This window comes from Aedes albopictus, chromosome 2 (genome assembly GCF_035046485.1).
Source record: "Aedes albopictus strain Foshan chromosome 2, AalbF5, whole genome shotgun sequence".
In the NCBI taxonomy this organism is placed as follows: domain Eukaryota; kingdom Metazoa; phylum Arthropoda; class Insecta; order Diptera; family Culicidae; genus Aedes; species Aedes albopictus.
The window spans coordinates 350,176,127-350,194,803 of record NC_085137.1 but is presented as its reverse complement, the minus strand read 5'-3'; the positions used below and the strand labels follow the sequence as shown (position 1 = coordinate 350,194,803).

Below are 18,677 nucleotides of genomic sequence, written 5' to 3'. Positions count from 1 at the left end.
TCAAAGGACAAAGGCTATATCAAGTATTCTCCTAGAGATTGTATAAGGATAATTTTTTTAGAAGGAAGTTATAATTTTGGTTATGTTTTATAAAACTTTTATATGACGCTTGATGTTTTCTGGAACATGCACTTCCTGAAATGCATAAATGTCATATGAATCTATAAATATTAGTATGTGTCTCAGCCAGTATTTCCACCAGAATGTTCTTTAGAATATCTTTAAAATTGTTCAAATTGTGATGTTAGGTAACATTCTCGTACTTATGCTTCTGGAGACTGTACAAATTTAAGAATTTTGGAAATTCCCGGTGGCTAGCAACAATTCCCGAGGTTTTCCCGACTTTTTCCCGGTTTTCCCGAAATTCCCGACTGGGTGGCCACCCTGAACACTGCTGGTAATAACTTATGTAAACTGTGCCTATTATCCATGCATCAGGTTACTGACAAATGAGCAATTTGATGTGTTGCATGCATGGGTTTGGTTCACTTTTATATTTGGCCACTTCTGGTGGAATACCCGGAACCGGTTCCGGAATATTTACATGGTTCTTTTCTACGTTTGACCAATTCCGGCGGGACACCTGGAACCGGTTGTGGAACACTATCGGTGGTCTCAAACGTAACCTGCGGCTATTTTCTTGAAAACCGTTCATCAGGTTATTCGCAAAAGACGCGATTTGATGTGTCACATGGATGGGTTTGGTTCCCATCTACATTTGACCACTTCTGAAGGGACACCTGGAACCAATTCCGGGACAGTAACTAGTTTTCCAAAATGTAACTATCTTGTTAATCACTCATCAGGTTACCTAAACAGTAATTTGATGCAATGCGAATATTGGTTTGGTTCTCTTATACATTCGGCTATTTCCGGCGAGACACCCGAAACCTGTTTCAGAACCAGTGTTGCAGAAATTCATCTCATTCACTAATCAACAAATCTTTTCAGTCATTTTTTCTTCTGGTCATAATCAAAATGATTTCATTCAATCAGAGCACCTATCAAACGAGAAGCGAATCTTTGTCAATTGAATAAATTGTCACTCAAATGAGTAGCTGGGCACGAAGCACGAAACGCCCTGCACAGCCTGAAAAATATCGAATGTCGGGTCAATTTTTATCGCATGTTGGACCACTGTTGGACCAACATCGAACAACTATAGGGTCTATGTTGGATTTGGTGGACAAAATAAAAATAGGAGAAGGATAGGTTTATTTCGAGTTTGACGTCATCAATGATTTAAACCTACAACACCACAAATTTTGCTTCCTAGTTGGAGTTCAATTGAATGATATGTGCTTTGACTGAGGCAGGAACTGATGTCAATTGGATGATCAGAGACTAGTCAATTGATATTCCGATGCTGAATGGAAAAATGAGTGGTTACCTATCTCAACTTCAGCTTTAACTGTCGGTTGATACTGATACTTCGCAGCACTGTTCAGAACACTACCGGTCTCATGCATGGGTTTGTTGCCTTGTAATATCTGTCCCCTTCCTAGGCTACAAGTCCGGAACACCTACAGGGGATACTCAAAATAACTGGGACAGGTAAAATTTTCACGTTTCAAAACATCCCAGTGAACCAGTGATGGTATCCCGACCAGAAACTCCTAACAAGATTATATCAAAATTATTACAACCCTTGTTAAAAATAACAGAATTTGATATAATTTTGTTGTAAGGATTCTTATAGGTGAATAAACATAACAAAATTGTAACAAAATTTGTTATTATTTTAAACACAAAACTATAACAAAAATTGTTTTACTTATTCAAACAGATATATAACAATATTTATTACATTATGCATATTAAAATAATTTCCTATAACATAATTTCGTAGCACATTTATTGTAGTATTTGCTACATTTTTTTGTAACAAAATAATTTCAAAATTTGTTGGATTTTCAGTATTGACGCGAAATGGTTTGATCATTTTTGTAATATTGACTACTCGAGCCAAACGCCATAAAACAAAACTTATACCATTCATTTAGAACGCAACGTGAAAATCGTCATGTTTGAACACCCCTTTATCTTCCGTTACACAGTGTTTTATTTTGCCGATTTCGTGCGTTTTTTTAATAACGTTTCAACCACTGATTTTTTAGATATAGTTTCTTCGGATAAGTTTCTACATAAGACAAGGCGCATCTTGTGACATAAAGAGTTGGATGATCAATTCACCTATAAGTGAGATGAAAAAACATATTTTTTTTTAATGCAGATAGACGTTTGATGTTATTGGAGAAGTGGTGCAAAATGCAATTTTGAACGACTTTGTCAAAGACGTCATAAAGCTAAATTTCATACTTTACGAGATATATTGCGTTGTATGTGCATGACCCCTGCATATCATATATTTCGTCATAACTTTTACACGGGATTTTTTTTATATTTTTGCGTCTTCTACAAAGCTATTTGGACTGTAAAATTTTTTTTTTTGCTGAACATCAAAAAACGCTAGCTTTTGAAATAACTAAGTTATTTGCAAATTTCTGATTTTTATAGGGTAACTTTGAACTCGTCTAACTTCTTTCAGCGCAAAATGGCGCAGAGAATCGTTGCGAAAAATGAATCAACTTCATTTCTACTTTATGAAAATGGCTTAAACTTTTGTATGCAAAAGTGTATCCTTTATGTGTATCGGTAAACAATCAAACAATTATCAAATATTGAAACTATTCAATAACTTCTCAATATAACGAGATAGAATGTCGCAATATTCAGCAAAATTGTGTATTTTTGTATGCTTAATGCTTAATGCTTATAAGCATTATAACGTCTCTGACAAAGTTGTTTAAAATTGCATTTTGCACAACTTTGCCGAAGACATCAAACGTCTATCTGCATTTTTTGAAAAAAATATTTTTTCATCTCTCTTATAGGTGGATTGATCATCCAGCTCTTCATGTTAAAAGATACGCTTTGTCTTATGTAGAAACATCTCTGAAGAAACTATATCGCAAAAATCAACGGTTGAACAGTTATTAAAAAAGCGCACGAAATCGGCAAAATAAAACACTGTGCGTTACCCTTTTTTGAATGAAAGTCCTGTATGGACCATAACGCTCAGTTGTACTTTCCCCTCTCCCTTGAGCGACGCGTGATTTGGGAACGGCGTCATATTTGTTTAAAAAAAATGTAACAGAACTTGTTATCATTTAGTTATAATCTGCCAAATTCTTCCCAAACCAGCAGTGCTTTGAAGTTACTATCGTTATGCGATATCATTACAGCTAGAAGGTGTAATAAAAAAAATTCTGTTGGGATATCACCATGGCTTGTCGGATGTAAACATTATTATCAATACAAACTGTAAACTGAAATATAGCTGGAAATCAAATACTTCACAGCTATCCTTTTCCTATTTTTTTTGGGTTCTTTTATTGCACTCTAATCCAAAACCGGAAAAGTGCTCTGATGATGTGCCAATCGAATAAGAATCCTCACCAACAAAACAGGTGCTTCCATAGAGTACGTTTTGGAACTGTGTGAGCAAGTTTCAGGCAATTTGGCCGATAAAACCCTCAAGTTGAAGGCAACAAACGATTACAATAATACCAAAACAGTACTGCTGTTCTAATTTCGCCAAAAAGTATACCAAGTAGTGAATGTTATCGAACATGGAGAAACCAAAAGTGGTACTACATAATTATAACATGGAATTTGTTTATACTACCTACTTTGCTTCGACCTTAGAGAGCATCTATTACATACGTCACGCTAAAATTGGAAATTTTCAACCCTTCCTGCCTCCTCCAAACGTGACGATATACCCCTTGTGTGATAGATTCCATTTCATTTCTTAAAATAAAAAAAAATGTGGAATATAACAAAATTATATCTACAGCTGTTATCATATCTGCATATGATATAATTGTGATAGATTAAAACAAAATCACTAACGACAAATTAAGTCTATTATACGTCAACGAGCTCCATGTGACGTCATACTACCCCGCTCGTGTGCGTCTGACAAACAAGGATTTTAATGAGGAAACTGGCAATACGTAGAATTAGTAAAGCTTCTATCATCGCTCTCTTCAAGAGCCGTGTTGGTCTCATTGGCAGAGGCGCCAGATTTCTACCGATGGTAGGTGTTGAACCTACCCGTTCGGATCCAAGAATTTTACAACGTTCTGGAAACTATTTTTTCATGTTACATACTTTTTCTAAAAATAGAATAACACACTTAAAAGTATTTACCCAAAAAATGAGTATAAAAATTTAGATTTTACCCTAATATGTGTCAGAGGAATTATAACACAATTTGTTATAATTTTGTTAAGTTCTATCATATTTAATGGAACAAGTTTTGTAATATTTTTGTTATGATCATAGCACAAGTTATCACATTTTTGTTCTTTTCAGTGGGAACTTTGTTAGAATTTTTGTTATTTTAACTACTAACGGTACATGTTTTATAACAACCCTTGTTATAAAAAATCATTGTAACAAAATAACACAGCTTGTTATAATTTTGTAATGTCCATCTAGTCGGGATAAGATGTTGCATAAGATGTTACAGTGGAGGCGATATGCGTTCATTTTACGTGCGCCTAAATGGAGGCATGCACGCATATGGCCTCCACTTTATCATCTTATGCAACATCTTATGCAACATCTTATACGAATACTGGTTGTCTGGGATGTTCAACTCGCTGTAACTTTTCGAAAAGGGCATCAAATATTCTCAAATTTTCACTGTAAGTTCATCAAGTAGTTGTGTATCAGTGGTCCAAATTTGGAAAAGATCGGGTTATTTTACACGAAGTTATAAAGGTTCTAGAAAAAGGTATAATTATTCGATAGCCAACTTTGAGCTGTTATATCTCCGGATTCAATTAACCGAATGCAATGAAATTTTGGTCATTTATGACTTATATAATGAGCTATTAAAAACTTTTGACTAAACTTAAAATTCTTTACACGAAAGAAAATTATAACGATTAGATTAATTTTCTAATATAACACCAATTTATCCTAAACTTCATCATCGTTCCAAAATTCAAGATAGTAATTATAGTTCATTTAAATTCCCTCTAATTGAATATATTATGTTTCAAAGGAAAGCAACTAAATAGCCGGCATTGAATTGAAAAAGTAATGGGATCCATTTGAAAAATTGATAAATTTATTAAAAAAACATAGAATGAATGAAATTGCTATAACTTTTTCTTATTTATAATTTCAAATAAAGTGAACTGTTTTTCAAAGTTCATTAAATAAGTCATAAATGATCAAAATTTCATTGCATTCGGTTCAATAAATCCGGAGATACAACAGCTCAAAGTTGGCTATCGGATAATTGTACCTTTTTCTAGAATCTTCATAACTTCGTGTAGAAAGGCCCGAACTTTTCCAAATTTGAACCACTGATACACAACTAGTTGATGAACTTACAGTAAAATATTTGATGCCCTTTTCGAAAAGTTACAGCGAGATGAACATTTTTTGAAAAGTAAAAATTTTATCTGTCTCAGTTATTTTGAGTATCCCCTGTAAATAGTCATAACTCCGGAACGGCTGGACCGATCTGAACCATTTCCAATAGGAAACAATGGGACCAGATTCCACGTCCAATGAACCGTCGGTCATTAATAGGTTGAGGTTTACTGCTAAAGAGTGATGTGAGTTTTTTGTACTTATACACACATACACACATACATGCACACACATGCATACACACAAATAGACATCACCTCAATTCGAGCTGAGTCGATTGGTATGTAAGACTTGACCTCTCCGGGGGCTCTATCAAATTTTCGTTTTTGGAGTGAACATATAGCCTTTCGCTGCACCTTGGTGCACGAGAAAGGCAAACACATTGTGTCTACAATGCTTTGTTTTAAAGTTATGATTTTTCAAAGAAAACGGCTCATATAGCACATCTGGACAATTTCCAAAATAAATGGTCGTAACTCAGGAACGGAGAAAAACCATATCTCGGAGATTTCACATAATACTACTAGCTACTACACATCCTTTCCAATTTTTTTTTCGAGAATTTTTCCAGATTTCCTAATTAATTTTTCCGACTTTTCAAATCGATTCATGTGTGAAAATTTTGTGAATTTTGTGAAGACAGAGCCGTTTTCCATACAAAATAATCATGTTTAGGGATCAAAATCTCTTTTTCTAGCGATTCGATTGTTATGGAATTTTGTTTGCAACCTTAAAATAACTAGAATTTTGGCTAGAAATGAAAATCATCATCCATGAAAACATTTTTTATCGACTTTTCAGATTCAAATAAATATAAAGACACATTTTTATATGGAAATAAGTGTCTTTATATTTATTTGAATCTGAAAAGTCGATAAAAACGTTTTCATGGATGATGATTTATATTTCTTGCCAAAATTCTAGTTATTTTAAGGTTGCAGACAAAATTCCATAACAATCAAATCGCTAGAAAAAGAGATTTTGATCCCTAAACATGATTATTTTGTATGGAAAACGGCTCTGTCTTTATACTTATTTCTCGCACTGTAGAATGCCTCCCCCAGTATACCTTTAAGGATTTCTATCGCGATTTTTGCAGACTCTCAATTCTTTCAGATAAGTTCTTTTCTGCGGGGATGTATTAGTATGATAAATATGCTACAGTTAGACAGGAAAATATCTAAAATGTCGTGAACTAAGGATTCTATTCCCGAAGCTATTTTAAAATGTTTCGTCATACGGTACATGTGCAGAATGTTGGTAAAAAATGCTTTACCAACGCTCAGCAGTTGAGATTTCAGTAAAATTGAAGGATGTACAATTTGTGTTCGTGTGTTGGTTTTGAAAATGTGATCGTTCGAATGATATTTTTGTGGAAGCTTCTACAATTTTTTTAAACAGTTCCAAAATGGCTTAAAATTTATAAAAAGAACACGCATGTGCACAAAAATAAAACACTATGTGCAGTATAACATATGTTCAATCGAATTGAAAATATTGTAGCTCAATCAGTTCACATATGTATGCTAGGAAAAGAAAGTGTTAAGTTTTTTGTGTAATTTTTGTAGTTTTCCTGCATGCAATAGTGGATTGCGGTCGGGGTTCCGACCACAATTTTTTACTTTCAATTTGAAGGGTTCTAAAAAAACATACAAATTCCTAGAACAAGAATTGACAGTTAACCCGGGTAGAGATAAAATACTGACGATCAAAACATGATATTGGTTTGATTGATATAAGAGATAAAAGATCTGAAAATAATATCTGAAAAATGTTCCTGGGACAATCAAAATTTGATATTTGAAGATCACACGAATAGCTCGCTGCTATTGGTTAGATCTTACAAAATCTAAATATGATTTGATGATGATGTTCCAGGAGTAAATTTTTGATTTTATTTTTAGATCTTTTATGTCTTATGTCAATCAAACCCATATCACTTTTTGATCTCCATTTCAAAATATGCTATTATTGAGCTCTTTTCCTCTACTCGGGAAATGTAAAAATAAAAAACAACCTAATACTAGTAGACGGAAAAGCGACAATTTCTTCGATTCCCTGAAGAAGATCCTATAAGGCGCGAAACGTTGGAAACAGAAAATATAGTTGATGTTGATCCCCGAAAAGATTAAAACGCCGAAAAATACTCAAAAAGAACGAGAATGATAAATAGAAGCAGTTTGTAGTTTGATCAAAAAATCACTTCTAAACGTTAACCTGAAACATATAAAATAAGACTTTTTTAAATCATAATCATAAATACCTGGTAATAGCTCTCGTAGTTGGTGTCAACCTCCAGCAAATTGTCCACCGAATGGTTCTTCATGGACAGGAACTTCCCTCCGCCGCCACCACCACCACCATTCAGGTGATCCCCGTAACTATGGCCACCGTTCAGATTGTTGCTGGCAAAGTTGTTATTATAGTGCCGCAGCCCGTTCGCGTGGATGCCCGAGTGGCTGGGACTACTGGAACTGTTGTTGTTAATGCTACTGTTGTTGATCATGTTGTTGCTAATGCTATGACTACCGTTCAGACTGCTGCCGTTGTTCAGCTTGCCACCGTTCCGCGGCCGGTACTTGTTGTATCCATTCTCGAACAAGAAACCTCCGGTCGTGAAATCGTCCATCGATTTGGATCGCGACTTTGTCGATGAGTTCAGATGGAAAAAGGTGGGCTGCTTCTGCAAGCGGTGGTGATGCAGAAACTGACCAGCACCACCATGTTGCGTCGTCGAATGTCGCCTGCGAAAATTGCAAGATTGTCGGTCGGTGTGCTGCTTTGCGAAACACGGTTCGCAATGGATTGCACGAATTGACACGCCGCTCGCCGGTCGTAAGTGAGCAATTTTCATCCGACGTGGAGGTGAAATTCTGAACTGAGCTTGCTTTGCAAAAAATGGTTATTTCGAAAAATATCTAGTTCGACTCAAAGCGAACATAAACGTTTGACCCAGGTCCGTGGCGTGCGCCCAAGCGGAGCTACCACCACAGCGCAGCACATGCAAATTAACGGTACGTCCGACATTTCCACCATGGCCCCGTACAAACCAGAATTTCTCTTTGGAATTTATGTTTTACCACCACGAGCCATAATCACCGACCGACCGGCCATGCCGCGTCGTTCGAAAAACGTTACTTGCCTGATCGTTGCAGAACGCAACGACGATCGCTGTGTGTGCATAAGTGAAATGGAATTTTAAAGTGCGCTAGCACACTTGCTCGACTTAAATGTAGAGCAACTACGAACGAGTTCCTTCTTGCAACATGATTTATGACCTTGAACCAGTAGTCAGTCGGTGAGTAGCGGCATGCTGAGCAAATATAAACTCTGATTCGGTTGGTCCTGGAGTCGGATAAAAACTACCGCTAACGTTTATGGAAAACACCAGTAGCGGTGAATTGAGTTGTATTAAGTTTGATTAATGTGTTTCTGTAAGACATGTGTGTCAATATTGGAAAGTTTATTATCTTTGTATTTACTTTGTGAAGAACTGATTGGTAACTGGATCGATTTTCGTCAAATTTTCAGAAGAGCAGCCTTTTACGCGATGTAGGCAGCGCGGCGCGACTCCTTCTAAGGTAGCCTACTGCCACAGACAACTGCAATCCTTTGAAGGAAAGTAAAGCGTGGGTCCCGAGATGAACTAGCCCAGGACTAAAAAACTCGTCAATACAGATAAAAAAATAAATAAAATTAAATATCGAAAACACAGATCTTGCCAGTCGAACAACACACAGAGCTGAAAATGCTACTCAAGTACTAGTAGTAAACATAACTTCGAACGAGAAGATTGTCGTCCTGAGTTGAATGTTTGTGTGCTTGGTATCCGGCACAGGAAATCATGGATCGAAACGCTATGCGGTGGTTTTATGCAACTGTTAGTGGACTCGAGCACCAGATTGCGCCAGGCTCGTTATTTGCTTACAATCAGACAAAAGCTCGGATGCAATGAAACATTCTTAGAACAGTTTCTGCTAATTATGTTTATGTTCGGACACCAATTGTAGATGTGGACTAAAAATTACCAATGTTTTAGGCAGTGATCAGAACATTTTAATGGGAAGTAGGAGTAATTGCACACAATAGCCATTCAGAAAATCACAACTTTATACTAATTGTATCAGTTTGAGAGAATAGTTTCGTATTGCACGAATAGCTTGCAAATCAATCAGCTCAGTCCAGAATTTCACCTAACACAACCTCAGACCTCAGTCCGATTCAATCCTACCTCATCCGCCGTACTTCCTCGAGGTTGCTGTCGCTATCCACCACGGCAGTCATCCCAGCGATATTCTTCACCTTCCGCGCGGCAATATTGTTCACCAGATAGTTATTATTGTAATCGAACACCGATTGCGACGATTTCACGTTCAAAAAAATATCGCTCTTCTGCCGGGTTAGCATCGGCGGTGGCCCGTACCGGTATCCGTTGGGAGCCACTCCGGCGGCACTGAACACACTGCTGCCGGGCATGGCCATACTGGCCGATACCGGACGCATGGAAATGCCGCCCATTTCCAGGTTGCTAGCGGCCAGCCAGCGCGATTTGGCCACCTTTTCCGCGTAGGTCGGAGGCCATGGTCTCAGCCGACGGTCCGAGTAGCGCTTCTCGCCCATTCCGCCTCCTCCGTTCATTCCGAAGCTGCGTTCGAAGCGGGCCGTCGTGAGTACCATGTCGTCGTTGGAATCAGCTGCTGCTACAGAGTTTGTCACGCATCAGAAGCTACTCGCTCGCGGCGAGCCGAGCTGGGAAGAGTGAGACAGCCACCTGGTCTTTGTTTTTTTCGGTATTTTTTAGCAAAATGAAATGAATACAAGGAAGAACAATTGTCTGAATTCCGTTTAGCAAGCTACATAGAAATGTCCTACATCTTAACCCTTTCCTTTCCACGGCTTTGAACGACTATTTCTATGACAAGAAAGCGTTTCCAAAAAAGTTCTTGAACAAAACTTGTTTAAAATTGGCAACTCAACAAAAAATAAGGTTTAAGATGTAAATCAATAGTTTTTTTGATTGTTTATCAATAGTTCCACTGTTGAAACAAGTGTTTGGCAAATGGGTATACCTTTTGAGATTACAATCATATTTCAAAAAGTATTACATTTAATTCCGATTTTCGTCATTGAACGTGCTCTAGGGCGACTAAGATTTTTCAAAGATTATGTTTAAACATTCTTCTCGGTAACTCTACCGAATTATCTTAAGAAATCGTTTGATAATGTTTTCAAAAAACAACCACCCTAAAATATTCAAACGTAAACTGGAAATCGTCAATAAATAAATAACTAATAATTCAGTGCCAGAGTAATTCTAATTGGACAATGCTGGAAAATGTCAGAAAAATAAATCCTAAAAGGAAATCTTAGCATTTCTGAAGGGTTTTCTAGTGCAGCTTTAGCGTCAATACTAATTGGTTTTCTGATGGACTTCATGCATGAATTTAAAAGGAAAACCTTTCATATTATATTCGTCGAATGGTTTCCGAAGGTCAATATTATTTGCAGAGGTGTGAAATTATTGCATTCCATTCAATTTCTTTCAAATAATCCTTATAAATTCCATCTTGGCATTGGTTTTGGGATTTATCCTAAACTTTAACAAAATGTTACTCGCGAGGTGATTTTAGTTATCAAAATCCAATAAATTGCAAGAACGTATTTTTTTCCTGATTGATTTTCCAATAGATTTTTGCAAAGCAAAACGTGAAACTCGAATAGTGGTGAAGCTCTTAGAGCAACCTATGAAGACATTCCTGGAAAAGTTTATAACTGTGGAAATGTTCCGACACATTTCAAGAGGAACTTTCCGAGCAGTTTCTGTAAGACCTGTTTTGAGTATTGTTTGGAAAACCATTCTAGGTGGAGCCCGTGATGGCATGTACCTCGGATTTTTCTTCACAGAAACTATTCTCCAACAGTTGGAAAATATAAAATACAAATCAATCTCAGCATTTATTATGAGAGCTAAATAAAATTGTGTGTAGTAAACACCGCTTTATTATTCGATTCAACTGTTTGGGAGTTCTTCCGGCAATTAATATGCAAAATTAAGTGGTAATGACTTTAACATTTTTTTGCATTTCCTGTGAATACCCTTGGAAATTTTGTTCATTGAATATTCCGGCACATTCATTAAAAATTTCTTCAGTAATTTATTTGAAAACAGTTTGGACAATTGTTTCAGGAGTGAACTTGGCATTTTTTTAGCAATTTCATCATCAAACCCTTCGGAAGTTGTTACGAATGTTTTTTTTGCCATTTGCCAATCATTTCGGGAACTTCTCGAGCATTTTTTTAATTGCCTCATAAGATCTTTTGGTAATTTTCTTTGCATGTATTTTGGCCAATTTCCTCTGAAATTTGCCCAGCAATCACTCCGGAAATTTATTCGAGTATTCCTTCGGGAAAGCCGTCAATAATAAATTTGGCAAAGCTTTTGAGAATTTCCTCGCAAATAATTTGGATTTTTTGGAAATTGCTTTGAAATTTTCTTAATAAGTTTGTCGGGCAAATTAACTTTATTTTTTTTTAGAATTTCTGCATGATGCCTTTTTGGAATTCCTTCGGAATTTTTTTTTTGAAGAATGTTTTTTATCGGTTTTAACGAGATTTCAAGGCTAGTTCATCTGGGGACCCACGCTGCCCTTCCTTTCCGAAGGAGAAGAACTCGCACATTCTATGTAAGTTTTTCGGGAGCGGGATTCGATCCCAGATTCTCGGCGTGTTAGTCACGTGCTTTAACCATCACACCAGGTCCGCTCCACAGAGGAATATTTCGGTAATCCCTTAAATAATTCTGTACAACCCTTCAGTGATGCTTCCGGAAATTTCTTCGGCAGTTTCTTTGAGAATGTCTTCGACAATTTTGAACTTGCTTCGAGACTTTCCTTAGGAATTTCATCGACAATTCCTTTGAAAAATGAACAGGCAATTTTGTGGTTTTCCGGGACTTCCTTTGAAAAATTCTTCTTTTAGTATTCCTTTGGCAATTTTTTCGGAAATAGCTTTGGATATTCCTCTGCCAATACTTTTGAAAATTCCTTAAGTTAAGGAGGAGTCTTTAAGGAATTCTCTTAGAATTTTTTCTGATATTGGCATTTAAAAACCATTCGGAAATTACTATTAGGCTCCTCGAGCAATTCTTTCGGATTTTTTTTTTTGCCAAAATTCCTTCAGCATTATTTTTTATATGTATCTCTTGTATTCTTTGAGAAATTTCTGTTGAAATTTCTCCGACAAATTCATAGAGATTTCCGATTTTTTTTAAGACACTACACCGTCTTCAACCAGAGGTTGCACAGATTGTTCAGTCTAACACTAACATCACACAACGGACAACACTCATAACACCCAGTGGGAATCGAACTCACACTCCGAGGTTTACGAAACGTCTAGATAACTGACGCCTCTAGCCACACGGCCATGAAGCCCACTATTTTCCTTTAGGATTTCCTTCGTTAAGTCTCATAGGTGTGACAATGATTTTATTGCCCTTTTCCAGCTATACCAATCGGCCAGTGAAGTGAAGTAGTAGCAAAAAGTAGTTCGTTCTTCCGCCAGTCCCCCGGGAGAAAATACACAACGTGGGGCCTAGTCAACCGCTGCACGAAACATTGGTAGGTAGTAGGGTGTTGCTTCGAATCCAGTTTGACTTTCTATTCTGCAGTGTTGTAACTTGTTATGTGGCTTAGCTGGTTTAAGCGCCGGACTAGTGATAACGGAGCCGTGGGTTCGAATCCCACCAAAACAAATGGTAATTTTTCTCACAAATTTATCTCTCAATTTGCCAATTAAACGTACTTTGCCTAAGAATACTTCAAGTTTTTACGTCTCATAGGTGTTCCTTCGACATTTTTTTTTAATTTCTTCTGCGACTTCAACGGAAATTACTTCGCAATTCCGTTGAGAATTTCTCAGGCAGTTTTTTTTTGGAAATTTCCTCGGTATTTTTTTTTTCTGTGACAGTTTCTGTAAGAATTACTTTGAAATGTTTTGCCCATCGGGAAATTTGGCAATTCAATTTCCAAATTATTTTGGCTATATTTTTGAAAATTCCAATCCCTTTTGGATTCCTTCTAAAAAAATAGTTTGTTGAATTCTCAAAGTAATCGTATTCAAGATATCCAGAGGAATGATCGAACGAATTCACAAAGAACAGCCGAAGGAATCCCCAAAGAATATTGTCAAATGCTTGTAGAAGAATTCACAATATAATGTCCTTGGAAATTTTCAAATAGATGGCGGATAGATTATTATTAATAAAAATATTTATTAAAGACACTTTACCAGTTATGTGGCATTACTCTGGCGGATAGAGTTTCTAGTTAAATGGCAATAGAAGTTAAAAAAAACTACCAAATGAATTCTAAAGGCGTTACAAAAGCAATTCCAAAAGAATGTACGCCTGAATTTAAAATGAAAATACTGAAAAATAATCAATGAAATTGCGGTTGAAAATTTTCATTTTTTTAATTCTATTTTTGTTTGTGAGTCTTGATTTACTTGCTAATTTTTCACGTAGGAATTTTCAAAAATGAGCGTAGAGTTAGCTTTAATTAAAGGTAAAAAATACACATAAATAAAAATTTAAAAAATCCGAAGATACAAATTTTTAATGATAATGCTGAACAACTTCCAATTAAACTATGTACCAAAGAAATTCTTAATTATTCAGCAAAGAAATTGCCAAAACAATATCATAAGAATTCCCTAAGAAATTGACGAAGGAGTTCCGAACAAATTGCCGACAAAGTTTTTTAATACTTGATTATGTTTGGCTACGCAGTCATTTATTGAACAAACGACGTTCTTTATTTGCCCGACGTTTCGACACGGGGATTGTGTCTTCCTCAGGAGGTAAATGAGGAAGACACAATCCCCGTGTCGAAACGTCGGGCAAATAAAGAACGTCGTTTGTTCAATAAATGACTGCGTAGCCAAACATAATCAATTCCACCAAATCAGTCGATTTATCATCAGTTTTATAATACTTTCTCGAAAATTTCACATCAACTTCAATTGATGAACAAATTTCAAACGCATTACTGGAGAAATTCACAAAAGAATTCTTGAAAAATGGCGATAAATCGAGATTTTTTATGAAAATAAACGAAACAACACTTAAATAAATTGCCGCAATAATTTCCTTCGAAAGCCTAGCCTAGGGCTAAAAATCTCGCTAATACAGATATAAAAAAATCCAAAAAAAAGAATTCCCGTATAAAATCCATAAGAATTCACAATCTTAGAAGTAATCATCAATTCTGCAGTACTGAGTTTTCAGAATTCTCACAATAATTTTTGAAAATATTCTTATGCACTCTTGATCGTATTCAAACAATAAACACAGGGATTGTCGCGATAAATGTGAACTTCAAACCAAATGACTAATTTTTCGAAAAGATGGTCCAAAAATATTGAAAAAATCAAAACTTTTGAATCAGTTGACCGATATTAAACTCCTTTAAAATGTTTTGAAGTGTAATTTTCAGAAAAATACGCTGAAAGTCTAAGTGTATTTTATGGTCTCGGGACCAAAAGGGTACCTCGATTATATATTTTTATCAGAAAATTCTGGATATTTAGCGTAACATATAAAAAAAATCAGATATGTATGTATGTTTTTTAGTTTTTGAGGCATAATTTTCTGAAAATAAAAGATCGAATTTTCCCACACAAGACACTTTTCAAAATTAGATCATATTTTGAGTCCTTATAAAACTTTGGATACCAAAAACACCAGGAATCACTAAAAAAAGCAATACAATGCATAGTTTTATGAGGATTTACAATATCAGGCAGTTTTAAAGTAGCTAGTATTAAAATATACGACTCGCTATATTCAAGAATCGCACCCCAAAAATAAAAAAAAAACATGCATCTCTGATTTTTTATTTGTTATGCCAAATTTTCCTGATTTTCTGATAAAAATATTAAACCAGGATGCCTCTTTGGTCCCGGGTTTTGGAGCATGAAAACGTGAAAAAAAAAAACAATTCGGCCTAATGACCCTGTATCACTACATACATACAAACCCACCAAGTTTCACGGAAACCGGAGTTGCACTATATCGATTTTCTATGGAATGGCTGTGTATAAGTACCGTAAACCGGGGTCGAATTGATCTCCGGGTCGAAATTGATCAGACCTTTTTCTGTTAGATAAAGCATACTTGAAATAGTTTTCTGACAAATATCGTTTAGTATCAGAACAGCATGATACTCGAAAGGGAATTATTTAATGTATGCTATTGAATAGAATAAAAAAACGTCTGATCAATTTCGACCCTGAGATCAATTAGACCTCGGTTTACGGTAATTGTTTATAAAGGCATGCTAAGGATGTCTGAAGTTTACTCCAGAAATACATAAACAGAAGTTCTACAAGTCATTCATCACAAAATCTGTCGAATATTTCTTCAGATAATCATCCAGATAGCGGATGATCTGACCTCTGCATCAATAGTAAATTATCCAAAAAAGTTTAGCGGCACCCAGCATAACTTGTCCAGTAGTTTTTAGGTGAATGTTCAATTCTAATTGCAATATGGTTATGTAGTTGTAAAGTAAAGAAAGTAAAAAAACACCCTAAGTTTACGATAGGTAAATCGACTGTAAATGATCCAGCAAGCCATCGATATAAAATATGCACAAAACCAAATTATCCAAAACATCTGTTCAAGCTTGATCTAAAATTCGTGACGGTCAGTTACACGTAATGTAGGCACATTAGTACAGGGAATATTTAGCAAAACCGAAATTCAGACAATTGTTACAGAACAGAAATACAGATTCGAGTCAGACAACGCACTTTTAATAACATCTTTCACTTAAACTTCGTCACTTCCATACTTGTAGGAAAAAGTTTCACTCAAAATTACAAAACCACTCAATCTGAGCACTGTTTGACCACAACACGGAGGAAAAAAAAAACCCGAGCACTAATGACACTTTAATGGGTCTTTGTACCTTCACTGCCAAGCACTGCTGCCGTTCAGTCGAGACGACGGCGCTTCCGATTAAGCAGTTAACACAGCCCCATAAAGCACTTCTCGCGTTATTAATTGTAGGGTACTTGGTGGCGAAGCCACTGCTTACATTTCCTATTAAAGCTCTAGCCTTGCAGCACTCACTAGCACACGTCACAATGTCTCATCAGTTGCCCACTTCAACCAGGGGGAAGTTCATTCATTCCTATCCTAATCGTCAATACAATTCCGAATTCACTGACTTTTCCCAAAGTTGATGAGTTTTCACTAATTTGCACATTGTCGCTTTCAAACTATATTTATTTGCACGCATCACCCATCATCGCATTCGTTCGTTGTTGGATGGAATCTTTCGAACCGCGTCGAACCGAGCCGCATTTTTTGATGATGGACGGACACCCTGCTGTCGGTGTCGAGGTGTTGAAGAGAAAGACTTTCGAAAAAAACAGTTGGACTTGGCGCGCGAAAAATGCTCCGATTGGCACTTGGTTTTGCCGCGTGAAACACTAATCGCAATGTATGTACGCACGATGCTGCTACTACTGCTGGTGCTGACTTGGGTGGTTGGGTTGCTGCTTTTTCAAACTAAATCCACTCGTAGCATTTTTTTTCTCATTTTTTGGATATGGTGCGAACTAAACGAGTACCGGTGTAGGCAGGCAGTTTGGTACGTAGATGATGTAAAGACGTACCAAAAGTCATTGTTGTGGGCAGATGGAAAATCGAAGAAAGTTTTCCTTTTCCTTTTAAATATTGATCTCCGGTTTTGTGTAAAGCGGCGGCGAGTAATTGAAATTTAAGCGAAAGTGATTTGGATGGTGAATACTTGGAATGAGATGCTTGGAACAAGCATAAATCAACTTATGCAATGATCATGCTATGAGCTTCAATCATATAGGTACTTGTCCATTAGTAGATGAACTGCATGAATGTAATGTGATGTAACTATAAAGACGATTTGCTTATTACATCCATCGATTTTTCTGAATTTCTAGATTCCCCTTTCCCCCTCTGTCACACTATTTTCCAATACCAAATGCACATACTGTAACACTTTCCTGAAGAAGCCCACCCCTCTTCTAAATGTTGGACGTAATTTGTGAACGTTTCCATAGCTAGATTGGGAGGAATTCAGTGTGAAAGGTATACTCAGTTGGGTGAGCTTGTAAAATGGTGAACAAGTTTTCGAGAGCTTCTATTGATTTCACAAAAGCTGTTTGACAAAAATGAGCCTGAATGTTCAGATGACGTTCCTTAAATTTGTGCTCTTGAAAATAAAAGGTGTTGCTTCACCATATGCATACATTAGCGATTCACGATGTGCTACATATTCTCTTACTTTTGCTTGAGCCTAGCCTAGACAGTAGACATAGTATATGATTGGTGTCTAAATTTAAAGAAGGATGCAAATAAAGCTACAAGTTCGTCGCTTTTTCAGAATTGAACTCTAATGATACTCGAAGCTTGTCCATACTTCAGCAGAAAAAAACATGAAACGTATGAATTTTCATCGATTTCTAGCGATTTGAAAAGTTATTTCGTAAAATGGAAGTGGTGCCATAGGGTAAAATGCCACTTAATGAAAACATTAAAAAAATTGCGTCCATTTTTTTTCGGGTATAGATCCTTTCCCCCCTCTGTTCTGCCTTTTTGTATACTCAATACTCAATTTTGTATACTCTTTCTTACGGACCCCCTCTTCCCTAAACGATGGTCGTCATATTTGCGTCATATTTGAATGATTCCTAACATGAATAGCGTAGGCATCAACAACCATGCGCCCCCATGTGTTTCACAAACTCCTTGGAAACACTTGGCTGATAATAAAATCACCATAAAATCTTAATTGCAAGCTAGAAAAACCGGCAGTTGTCCATTTTTGTTGGGAAATCAAAAGATTTTCCGTGGATTTGCCTGCCTGGCCTTCAGAAGAATGTTTTACGCAAACATATCCTGCCACCATTCATCTATAGTAGTAATCAAATCACTTCAGGAATGAAAAAGAAATTCGAGTTAAGTACTGTTCCACTAAAAAATTGCATCCTTTAACAGATGAGTAATTCACGCTGACACCGGCCCACTATTCACACCTTGTCTTCAAAAATCTATTAGGTGGCGATTTTCTTACAGTCCTTGCCAAAAAGTAATGAAAATGCATTTGGTTACTCAAATTTATGGACCCCCCGTTAGTTAGAGCCATAATATTTTTTTTTCGGACCCCTCGATTTTGGTC

The 18,677-nt window shown here is 36.4% G+C and overlaps 1 protein-coding gene across 6 annotated transcripts in view; it reads right to left on the bottom strand.

The window, feature by feature from the left end:
- The window catches only part of LOC109430789 (WD repeat-containing protein 47-like), a 349,154-nt gene that overhangs the window by 114,656 nt on the left and 215,821 nt on the right, over window positions 1-18,677 (bottom strand). The window contains exons 1-3 of one of the 6 annotated variants that reach the window (XM_062852703.1): window positions 16,267-17,010; window positions 9,686-10,230; window positions 7,718-8,198 (exon numbers count right to left, since the gene is read on the bottom strand). The exons of the other annotated variants lie outside the window; for them this stretch is intronic. Coding sequence (XP_062708687.1) covers window positions 7,718-8,198; window positions 9,686-10,131 — 927 coding nt within the window. The 5' untranslated portion in view covers window positions 10,132-10,230; window positions 16,267-17,010. Of the gene's footprint in view, window positions 1-7,717; window positions 8,199-9,685; window positions 10,231-16,266; window positions 17,011-18,677 lie in introns of those variants that run through there. 6 annotated transcript variants of the gene reach the window in all.